Source organism: Eleutherodactylus coqui, chromosome 9, assembly GCF_035609145.1.
Source record: "Eleutherodactylus coqui strain aEleCoq1 chromosome 9, aEleCoq1.hap1, whole genome shotgun sequence".
In the NCBI taxonomy this organism is placed as follows: domain Eukaryota; kingdom Metazoa; phylum Chordata; class Amphibia; order Anura; family Eleutherodactylidae; genus Eleutherodactylus; species Eleutherodactylus coqui.
This window is the reverse complement of record NC_089845.1, coordinates 141408881-141421275: the sequence shown is the minus strand read 5'-3', so window position 1 is coordinate 141421275 and position 12395 is coordinate 141408881. Positions and strand designations below refer to the sequence as shown.

The window sequence follows — 12395 nt, the reverse complement described above, 5'->3', positions numbered from 1 at the left end:
TTAGCGTGTCCACCCTGAGAAAAGAGCGGATTCTTGCGATGTTCTTGAGGTGCAGCTGACATGTTTAGGTGAGAGATTGGATGTAGGGGGTAAAAGAGAGATCAGAGTCGAAAATGACCCCAAGGCAGCGGGCATGTTGTCTAGGAGTTATGGTGGCGCCACACACTGAGATGGAGATGTCAGGATGAGGTCGGTTAGTGGAGGGTGGAAATACCAGTAAGTCAGTTTTAGAGAGGTTTAGTTTTAGGTAGAGAGAGGACATAGTGTTAGTGACAGCGAACAGACAGTCGGTGATGTTTTGGAGGAAAGGTGCAGAGATGTTATGGGAAGAGGTGTATAGCTGGGTGTCATCAGCATACAGGTGGTATTAGAGGCCAAATCTCCTAATGGTTTGTCCAACAGGGGCTGTGTAGATAGAGAAAAGGAGGGGGCCGAGGACCGAGCCCTGGGGGACCCCAACAGCAAGGGGAAGAGGAGGGGAGGTAGAGCCAGCAAAGGAGACGCTGAAAGAGGGGTCTGATACGTAGGAGGAGAATCAGGAGAGAGCAGTGTCCATCAGGCCGATGGAGCGAAGCAAACTGAGGAGGAATTTGTGGTCAACAGTGTCAAATGCTGCAGAGAGGTCGAGGAGGATCAGTAGGGAATAATCGCCCCTCGATTTGGCTGTCAGTAGGTGATTGGATACCCTTGTAAGGGCAGTTTCTGTTGAGTGCTGAGGTCGGAAACCAGACTGTACAAGGACTAGGAGAGAGTGCTCTGATAGATAGCTTACAAGGCGGGAGTAAACCAGGCGTTCTAGTAGTTTGGAGATGAAGGGGAGGTTTGAGATGGGTTGGTAGTTGGCAGCATCAGTCGAGTCCAGAGTCTGCTTCTTTAGCAGTGGAGATATGATGGCATATTTGAGGGAAAGATGCCAGAGGTCAGAGAGAGGTTGAACATAGTGGTGAGATGGGAGATGACCACTGGGGATAGGGATCGGAGGAGGTGTGAGGGGAGGAGGTCACTAGCGCAGGTGGTGGAGCGAGCAGAGAAGAGCAATTTGGAGACTTCTTCCTCTGTCACTGGTCTGAGTACAGACAGTGAGCAGGAGCTAGATGCAGTGCTGAGAAGACTAGGGTCAGTTCATTGTCACCATGAGGATCATTGAGCTAGACGTAGACTTAGCTAGGGGCCACACCGTTACTGAGAACTGGCAGCCGCAGTCTTGTATCCTGGCATTTAGAGATGGTCGCCATATATTTAGCAGGAACTATAAACTTTAATGTTTTGCAACTATACTCTTGTGGTTGATGTTCACCCGGTACCAGTCTTGACTACTGGATGGTGCCTAAGTGGGAACAGATACTTGGCAGCCAACTTCCCCCTTGTGAAGCATTCTGGCCTAGAGAATGCAGCTCGTGAATCCTGGCCCTTCTCAGAATAGCAGCCCGCGGGAGCAGAATTCTCATACACTCCCTTCTGCTCAGCCAACTGTCCTCCTTTTATATTTTTCTGCATAGAGTAGCAATACTCTGGTCCTTCTTCTCCATTTCCGCACTGCATCATCCATCAATCACGGAGCTGCCACCTGGGGACACAAAATCTTAAATAAACAGTTGCAAACAGTAAAACGGAGAAATATAAACATTTATACCAAAAAATACAGCAAACACCTTATACCCCGTTACATCAGCATTGAGAGTGGCCTCGAAGGGGTGTAGTTATCTCCGATCCTGTTTGTTAGAGCAGGGTGTCAACTGTGTAATCCTGAGCCTGTGCCATCACCGCACAGTAATAGTAAGGTAGTTCACATGAACTATGTAGTCCCAGGCAATGTCCTATTATGGCATGGGAAGGGATTAATGTTGAGAGTATATACTCTGGATTACTCAAATCAAATATTTAACTTAGGCCTCTGGCACACTAGTGTCTTAGTGCTGTCCGATTAAAAAACAGACTACACTCAGACAGCACACGGTCCCATATTACTCAATATGGTAAAACACACTTCATTAATGATACGTAGAAAAATCTCATGGCACGCACTATAGCGATGAGATTATTGAGGATGAGACTTACCCATTCAAGTTAATGGGGATAGAAAAAACTGGAGAGCAGTCAGATGCCATATGGATGTCACACGGAACTGCACAGGGATAGAAACATGTCAATTGTTTGTGGGTGAAACATGGACACGTTTTTTTTCTATGCTAGTGTGTATCTAGCATAATAAGTCCTTCTGGTGCCAGTCATTCTCAGTCATCATCTTTGCACCCAGAACCCACCGTGACTTTTAGAACAGTATGAATTAAAGCTTTACCCCTGTGAAAAGTTATTGGGGCACATTTTTTTACCGGTGATTCCCAGAATTCTGGCATAAATTACATTTTTTTTTTAACTAATCAATTTAGACAAATATATTGTTGATTTGCCCCAAAAAGTACAGATATTATTCTTACACCACTTTTAAAAAGTGTCTAGAAAAGGGAGGGGGGACTTGAGCGGAGTGAAGTTCATAGAGACTTTTATGACATGTGACTTCCTAAAACAATTCACAAAATTTGTCACAATCTCACGGCGTTCAAAGTGACTCCACAACTCAAGGTATAGTCAAAGTTTATTAACGTCATGCCCTGGTGATAACTTGCCTCTATTGTGTCCATCATTACAAACATTGTAAGTTTTCTCAATACACTGAATGGATTTAAGGTTTTATTAGAGTATATTCAGGGCGGCTTCAGGCGACCCAATGCACAATTGTGCATGCCTCATTGCAGCATGTTTGCACTGTGAACAAGGTAGTTTTGCACATGCACATAGTACTGTACTGTTGTGCATGCAGGAAGTATTCACATGCATGCACGACACCACCCCGCTGTGATATAAAAGGCTATTTGTCCTAATAAGGTCTAGATGAGGGGTTTTTTTTGCATGTTACACGCATATTTGTGCACCACCCATAGACTTCTTTGGGGCCCTTGGTGCTCAAATATGCAGGAAAATAGAGCTGGGTTGTTTTTTTTTCACACAAAAGTACAGAAATGAGACTGAACTCACTGAAATCAATTGGTTCTATTTAGAGATGAGCGAACCTACTCGGCCACGCCCCTTTTTCGCCCGAGCACCGCGATTTTCGAGTACTTCCGTACTCGGGTGAAAAGATTCGGGGGGCGCCATGGGTGAGTGGGGGGTTGCAGCGGGGAGTGGGGGGGGGGAGAGAGAGAGAGCTCCCCCCTGTTCCCCGCTGCTACCCCCCCGCTCCGCCACGCCTCCCCCCCCCCCCCCCCGGCGACCCCGAATCTTCTCACCCGAGTACGGAAGTACTCGAAAATCGCGGTGCTCGATCGAGTAATTACTCGAAACGAGTATATTCGCTCATCTCTAATTCTCTGCGCATGCACATGCAAATATGGTTGTCTGAAGGAACCCTTGTAAAAGTTTTTTTGCTGCTTTTGCAGCAAATTTTGTAATTTTTTTTAGGAGTGATTGCAAAATTGTTTTTAGCAAACCCCAAATAAGTCCTGTATTTGTATCGTTTTCAATTAATGCTGACCTAATGAGTAATAAAATGTTTAAATAAAAAAAAGCACTTATAGATGAAGTCACAATGTTTCCAATTCATGCATTAAGCTTCATTATGGGACTGAGTGGAGACCTCATCACACATTGACTTGTGTGCTCCTTGTATCTCGTCAGCTATTAAATGGGCCTTGTGTTATGATTCATTGGTTTACTGGCTTTCATTCTTTGTTGGTTGGCTATGAAAATATTCATAACTCTGGTGGGGCGATATGCAACCATCAGTCAATTAGTGACCACCGGTGACCCTTTCCGCTGACTATCTGTCCAATTATTACCCGTCTTATCTGTTTTAGCTCTTGTTTCTTCCGCTTTGTACTCACATTGTTCTTTTCTTTACAGGGAGCAAATATTGACAGTGTGGATAAAGAATTACGCACGCCTCTTTTATTGGCTACTTCATGTTCTTCTTGGAAGGTTGTAAATTTACTTCTTGAAAAAGGTACAATACAAACATTTAATATTCATCTGGCAACATTAAACTAAAGCTGAGGATTTTGATTTTAAACTACTGCTGGGATTTTCTATGCAGGTTAAGGCTGAGATAAAACCCGGCAAGCCTCTAAAAGCTGACTAATGCTTATTTTGACCCTTTTTGATTTTTAGCCAAAACGATTAGACTTTGGTGTGAATTTTTGGTATTGAGGTTTACAGGGATGTAGCTGAGCATGTGCCTTGGGCGCTGGCTGTCAGAGTCAGCCCGAACAAGCTGTTCTACCTTGGCAAGGATATTTAGATACAAGACTATGAAAGCAAACTGGATTTATTTCCCTGAGTGATGGAAAACCTAGCAATATATCAAGGCCAATGAGACGAGTTTGTCATAATATTGATTGGTTGTATGAAGTCCCCAACCTTCTCAGGCTCTCAACCTCTTCCACATATAGTATGAACAGTGGTACTGAACTGTACTGGGTATTAAAAGGGAACAAGACTGGCATTAATGGTGATTTTTGGTGATATGGTTTTGACTGCTGTGCCAAAATAGTCAATGGGTCAGAAAGGGTATCATTTCTCCTTGAGGAGAGCAGCTAGAAGGTGTGTGAGAAGACATATAAGGCCATCCATGATCCTCAGAAGAGCATATGCAGCATCCCTTAGGGTGACCCAGGACACATGGCATACACTGAGGAGTTGGGAGGGTAAAATGCTGACTTGTCACGGTGGCACTTACCAGTCTCCGTCCTGGAGGTCAGGGCAGCGCTGGGCCTCTTCCAGACACCCCAGGCATACAGGGTAACAGGTGTAGTGGGATTTGTCATGTGTGACGCCACTGTTCCAATACCCCCTGGCATGACCATCGGTGAGGAAAATAAAGAAGCCACAGACAATTTAAGAACCTCAGGTCCCCGGGAACAGTCATGGCTTGGAAATAACTTTACTGAAAACTCCACTTTGGTAGTACAAGGCATAAATTTAACAGATATACTAGTGCCGACAAAACAAGAGATTTGAGGTCAAGAAGGAAACTCGGGATGATACGGGTCCTGCAGTCTACGTTATCTGTCAGCTACTGCTTCTGGATGGAGAACACTCCAGAGGAGGAAGGGGGTAGGGTCACTTCACAAACTCTCTAGCTGACAAGTACCTCCACTCAGCGAGACTCAGACTTTAAGATGCTTGAGTGTGAACACAGGCAATTGAGTACCTCTGCACTAGGCCCTGACTGACTGAACTTGCGCTCTGCTCACTCTCACTTTTTGGGGCTCACTTTCTGTTTGTACTGCAGACACACATTCCGGGAAAACCTCTCATCTTCTTCCATCTTCAACACATGAGGGCTGAAGGTGCCCCCAAGTGCCTCTGTGCTTTCTAGCAGCTCTAGAAGATGGACTTTCAACACTTTCCCTCTCTCAAGCACTTACATTTATACCTTCTCTCATACCATGTGACAGGATAGAATTGATACATTCACAGGAAGACAGCTCATATTTTGCAGACATTAACCCATCATGCACTGCAGCTGTTCAATAAACATAACAGAATGACAAGACAGTTTGCACAGTGCATCAAGACAAGACATTATATGTATGACATTATGGAAGAGGCCAGGAAAGCATGTACTGGGCCACTACACATAGATGACCTTATAAGTCTTCTCACGCACCTTCTAGGCACTCTCCTTAAGGAGACATGATACTTTTTCTGACCCATGTCTATAGGCCTCTCAGTAGCCAAGCCGGAAACCTACTGCACACTTATGAGAGGCAATCGCCCTGAAACAGCTGTCTGTGTATGGATTCTGGCTTTGGCTTACAATTTCCAATCATTGCTATAAGGCTTGTTTAAAAAGTCTGACATTGAGTTGCAGGAATGCTGCCTTCCAATAGATGCAGAGCTATTGTTCCTTCTTCCCATTTATAATAATCAATAACACAATGGTATGTCTGAAGCTACTAAGGCACAATAATATTTACAGCTGTCACCATCGGGGGGGCCACAGTAGGAAGCCCAAGAGCAATATGTGGGTCCCAAGCTACTGGTTGGTAGAACATGGCTTTAAATAATGGTAATAGAAACTACCGTATAATATAACCAATAGAAGTATATACTTCTTAACTGGTGGAAATATGACTCACAATGCTCTTGTTCGTCAATAAAACTGAACATTGAAGTATAGTGTTTTGTGATTTGCATTGATACATATGTCCTTTTTTAGGAGCTGATATAAAGCTGACAGATAATTATGGAAGGAATTTTCTTCATCTGACAGTATTGCAACCAGGAGGTCTAAAAAACATCAGACAAGAAATTTTACAGGTATAGCTTGTATATTGTGAATGTTACATAGTTACAGGTATGCTTGTATTTCAAGTATCAATAGGTTTTATAGGTTGTGTCATAGAATTACCTGGAGGTCATTTTGACTACCTGTTTAACCAAATAAATTGTTAGTCTGCTTTAGCCATTGATGTCCTTATATACTGTAGAGACTAGTCACAATATTCCTATTGGGCACATGAAAGCCTAACACCAAATCCATAACACTTTATTTAATCTTTGTAAATCTTTGCTGTATGTTCCTATTTCAGGGTTTTACATCCCCTGCTTTCCATTATAGATCTGTAGAGTTACAGGATAAAATCCTAAAGTCAGAGTATTGTAGCCTAATGAAGACAAGCTCATCATTAAGGTCAAGTGGAGCTATAGAAATCTGTCTTCAGTAATGTTGAGAGAACCAAAGTAGTAGAACCCCGTTTGTGGTCAAACTGTGCTATAAGTTCTGTTTGATATGAACCCAAGCCTTTAGCAAAGTTCTACTCGAAACAGGTTTCTACTCATTCGGTTTGCTCCACTCAGCACTAATCCTGAACACTGATATTTAAACTAAGAGTTATAAAAACCTTGTATGATACTCTCAGAGTCTTACACAGGGTTTTTATGCCTGTTAGACAGGGTTATACACCAGTTTTAGCCGTTTTGATGAACTTCTGCTTGGTTTGAACTAACTCAAACTCAGCCAAACGTTTTCCAAAAGCTTTTCAAAAGTTCGCTCATCACTAGTTTTCAGCAGTCCACCTCTAATAGTAGCTACAAGAGGCCAGAGCTGTACCATTTAAAACATATTAACTTCATAACAGAAACACAGGGGTTCTTAGCAGTGCAAACATTAGGAGAGGAGGGAAAACTTGTCAATTGCTCCAACTGTTCCCTTTAAGCTGCTCAGCAACACCGCCATGCAACCTAATACTCTACTGCTCCTTAATAATTGGGCAGAGCACACTCTGCCCAATCATATTATGCAGTTAGAGCTGCACAGTCCTCTTTATCACCTTTCTGCACTCATCTCTATGAATAGTGCGTAGAGGAAACAGGAAGCTGAACTATCAGTGTTCAGCTTCCTGCAATGGATGGTCTGGAAGCTAGTGTGATATAGCAGTAGGGAACAGTCTGTTTGGAAGAAGGGAACAACCTGTGGGAGAAAAAAGAAGGCATAGGAAGTAGTCTTATGAAAGGAGAGCCATGTTGAGTAGTCTGTTAGAACATATGTCTTGGGGCTCGTGCCATTTTTGAACTTGTAAGACTATAACAAGTCAAACGGAAGTGCTGAAGATTAGAAATGAGCAAGCACGCTCAGATAAAGCAGTTACTCGAGCGAGCATCACTCTTCTCGAGTAACCGCTTACTAGTCCGAGCAGGCTCGGGGGGGGGGGGGGGGGGGGTGAGCGACAGGGGGTAGCTGGGGGAGAGTGTGAGATCTCTCTCCCCTCACCGCCCGTCGCAAACCCCCGCTGCCCCCCCAAACCTGCTCAGACCAGTAAGCAGTTACTCGAAGAGTGATGCTCGCTCGAGTAACTGCTTTATCCGAGCGTGCTCGCTCATCTCTACAGAAGATCATTCCTTTTAATTTTGCTTAGGGCCACACTTTGTTTAAAACCAACACTGGTCCTGAAATTAATTAGTTTAAAGAGTTTACATCAATATACTTGCATGTTTAAGTGAAGTAAGTAGAGTATTGTCATTGCAGAAGATGTGTTTTATCCCCCTGTGTATGCCTTTGTTGGCATCATACAACTCACTCTCAAAGGCTACTCTCGCAAGGCAATATATTGGTCAGTATTCTGCATCAGTTTTTCAAAGCTAAAGCCAAGAGTGGGTCCAAAAAATCTCAAGAGGTGCAAATCCTTCCATTAGATTTCTCTCTCTAGGTTCCATTTCTAATTTTGATTTACAAATAGTGATTCAGATTACTGATCGGAATACTGCCATGTGGAAGTGACCTAAGATACATCTCACCGATGTCAAACAAGTTTCTCCATCTAGAAAGTAATCCAGTTCACATCTTGGATACATTTATATAGAAGTAAATGTCTTCATGTCTCAGATAGTATGCACTCTTTACATTAACTGCATATTTTTAAACTATTTTTATGGTAGAGGGAGGACATCAAGCATATTGTTGTTGATGAAGATGCGGACGGCTGCACTCCTCTACATTATGCCTGCCGCCATGGTGTCCCAAATTCTGTGAACAATCTCCTTGGACTTAATATGTCGCTGTATTCCAAGAGCAAGAATAAAAGATCAGCTCTGCATTTTGCTGCTTTGTAAGTTATATACTGTTGTATTGTAGTAGACTTTTATTGGCTGTAATAGTATTGAAGTGTATTGTCAGAGCCTCGTGTGGCCAAAAGTGTAACAGCAGCAGAATGCAGTCCTAAGCTGACGCTCACAACCTGAAGGTTGTGAGTTCAATCCCCGTATGGTTCAGGTAGCTGGCTTAAGGTTGACTCGGCCTTCCATCCTTCTGAGGTCGGTAAAATGAGTACCTGTCTTGGTTGGAGCGGTAATAAATAAATTACCTGAAAGCGCTGCAGAATAAGTTGGCATTATACAAATAACAAGATTTATTTATTTTTATTTTATTTATCAGTTATAAATGAAAAATCATATAATTTAGTACTTACTATAAGCTGGAACTTTGCCATGTAGTTGACTAGCAGAGTCCTTCTCCTTTCTGGGCTTCCGCAGCACATACTGTACACCACCCCTGCTCACTCTATCTGTATATCTGAGGTCTTAAACATGGGGGTGATTTCCTTATGTTTTGCAGTCGTCCTTTTTAAAGCCCCAAAATATGACAAAACAAAATCATTGATTTTAATGGTTTTACTTTGATTAGCGGGATTCTCGTGCTACATTACCACGCGTGAGAAAACATAGGACGTGCCCTATCTTTTTGGCATGTAGTTTTTGTACATGTACGAAAAGAGAAAGCAGATCCAATCTTTCAGGGTTTTCGTGCATAAAGACACTCCGTTGCACGAGTGTATTTGCGAATGTGCCTGTTTAAGCCCTAAGCAGCAGATAGATCCCCGTGCTCCGTCTGCTGGGCATCCACATCCAGCACAAAGTCTCACTGGCTATTATAACTAACTAGAGCCTTACAGCAGAGCCTCTCTGCTGGATGCGGATGGCTCTGCTGCTCGAACTTAAAGACAAGGACTTTACCTTGGCACCCGGCTGAGCGCTGTGTCCGTTCAGCTGCGTTTGTGACTGCTCTGAGCAGTGTACAGGCTCCATGGAAAGTTTATGGAGTCTACAGACCCCTGCGATAACAGCCAAATGGACACAGCATTCTGGAATACTGTGTCTAGTTCTGCGCACCTCAATTTAAAAAAGACATAGACAAACTGGGGCAAGTTCAGAGAAGAGTTACCAAGATAGTGAGCGGTCTGCAAATCATGTCCTATGAGGGACAGTTAAAGGATCTGGGAATGTTTAGCTTGCAAAAAAGAAGGCTGAGAGGAGACTTAATAGCTGTCTACAAATATCTGAAGGGCTGTCACAGTGCAGGGGGGTCAGCCCTATTCTCATCTGCACAAGGAAAGACTAGAAGCAATGGGATGAAACTGAAAGGGAGGAGACACAGATTAGATATTAGACAGTGAGGGTGATCAATGAGTGGAACAGGTTACCACGGGAGGTGGTGAGTTCTCGTCCAATGGAAGAGTTCAAACAGGCTGGACAAATATCTGTCTGGGATGATTTAGTGAATCCTGCACTGAGCAGGGGTTGGACCCGATGACCCTGGAGGTCCCTTCCAACTCTACCATTGATGATTCTTTCTATGATTCACCTGAGCACTTTTCCCCATTTGTTCTAGCGATCAGTAAGGGCCTCAGCACCTGGCCCCCACCGATCAAAACTTCTGACATCTCAATGTGACATTTCAGAAATGTATAAAAAGTTTAGTTACCCTTTAAATTTAGCCATAAGATATTCTGCGTTTGCAACTTTCCAATCTACAAATCTGGAATCTTATGGCAGTCTTTTCCAGGCAGCTTACTCTTTTCTTCAAGCTCTGTATCGTAATCCAATAGAGACAAAGGTAACATTCTTACTCTATTATTGGATCTTATCTGATCTGGCAACAAGCTTGTTGACTGTTTCCACTAACAATCAGCTAAATTATAAATATAGCTCTGGGCTATATTATAGAGATTATTATGCAAGATAAGTGAGGCAATGTGGTTACAGGGATACTCATCTCTTGTATGCACAATAAATACAATAAAGTTCCAAATTAAACACATGCTAGTTTAGAGAAATCTTAGAAGTTTTGAAAACTGCCGAATAGACATTTTAAAACTGGATTCACACAGGGCATAATAAATAAATAGATTTATCCATACATTTATGTATAACATTTGTAGTCATTGGACTCTTTGTATTCAGGAACTCACATTTCTTCTTCTTAACACAGCTATGGTCGTTACAACACATGTGAGCGGCTCTTACGATTCGTCCCAGACTCTACGCTTCTCAATGATGCTGATGCAAAAGGAATGACACCCCTGCATTTGGCTGCACAAAATGGACATGACAGAATAGTCTTCCTTTTGCTCAGGAAAGGGGCTCTTCTTTTAAGGTATGAACATACACTTTATATCCTCCAGATATGTAAATGGGCCAAATCTGAATCACTTTGGCAAGTTTACTTATAGTGTCCTGTGGCCTTGTTAGGTGATATACTTCAGCAGTATCCCCTTAGCATGGTGCTAGAAATATACTACCAGTATTTTGTATGGAGTGACTTGAAATAACATTAATCTGGCCCTTCCGTATTCTCACTGGGAAGATTAACAGAATGCTTAGCCCCTAATATATTAGGCTGCCTGGAAAGTTACCGTATGTTCATGCCTCATATTGTACAATAGCCACTATAGTACAGCTACAAACAGTGTCATTCATAACTCATAGTTTTATTGCATTTTCATGTTGTGCTTCTTATGTCACTGATCTTTGTAGGGAAAAGCAAAAGTGTGATTGTGCCTTTTACATGCAGGACCACAATGAGAATTTCTGGTTGTTCTAAGTACATTTCTTAAAAACAGTGTCTAACAGAATGGAGTTTTCCCTGGTAATAAAAAGTTATGGTTGCCTGCCCAAACTTTTTATCATAAAAGCAACTCCGCCGTCCTGCTGTCAGCACCGATCCCTGCATCTCTGCTTTTGCATTAGTTTCAACACAGGAGAGTGCTTTTTCCCGGCTCTTTGTGTTGGTGACATTTATTAAGGAGGATGGCTATCAGGCTTCTTTCAATAGCTAATCCAGGCCCCTTCTGTCTCAGGTGAGAAGTTCTGCCCCTTTTCCAATGATCCGTGAACGTCTTTGGCACTCAAACTCCCAGTAATCCAAACTTTTAATCTGTCATAATGACGGATGACAAAGAAAAAAAAATCCCACACTGCGCTTCTGGTGGAAGCGCCTTAAAGAAATCTCCGCTAGAGATGAGCGAGCACCCAAATGCTCGGGTCTGCGTTATTCGAGTCGAGCTCGTAATATTCAAGAGCTCTACTCGAGTAATGGACCCCATTGATTACAATGGGAGACTTGAGCATTTTTGTATGTGGGACGCCGGGTGCCGAGCTTTTTTTTTTCTCTCTAGGTTCTCTTCCTCTTCCTCTTCCTCTCCCTCTCTCTCTTTCTCTCTCTCTCTCCAAAAAAATTGCCAATGACGTGCGCTGCCTCGCGGCAGGGAGGGGCCAAAACAGTCATGTCACAGCCGAGGGCAGCCAAAAACTGGGGCAGGGTTGAACACTGCTTGATGCTCGTTCGAGTAACGAGCACCATCGAGTACGCTAATACTCGAATGAGCATCAAGCTTGCAGAGTATTTTCGCTCAACTCTAATCTCTGCCAATAGGTATATTCCACAAACATAGGTTTTATTAACTAAAACCACTACAGTAAAAGGACCTCTTTATAGGGTCAAACAACAAAAGAGAAATAATAAAAATACAAAAACATGCATTTAAAAAAAAATTATATTGACACTTTAAATGATCCTGTGAAAATGATCCAAGTAGATGTCATCAGCGTCACCCATTAGA

At 42.8% G+C, this 12395-nt stretch overlaps 1 protein-coding gene across 2 annotated transcripts in view; it reads left to right on the top strand.

Annotated features, from left to right (window-relative positions):
- The window catches only part of TRPA1 (transient receptor potential cation channel subfamily A member 1), a 104846-nt gene that overhangs the window by 27646 nt on the left and 64805 nt on the right, over nt 1-12395 (top strand). For both annotated transcript variants that reach the window (XM_066578576.1, XM_066578575.1), the window contains exons 9-12: nt 3901-4000; nt 6218-6318; nt 8437-8606; nt 10766-10930. In XM_066578576.1, the coding sequence (XP_066434673.1) occupies nt 3901-4000; nt 6218-6318; nt 8437-8606; nt 10766-10930 (536 nt within the window). The remainder of the gene's footprint in view (nt 1-3900; nt 4001-6217; nt 6319-8436; nt 8607-10765; nt 10931-12395) is intronic.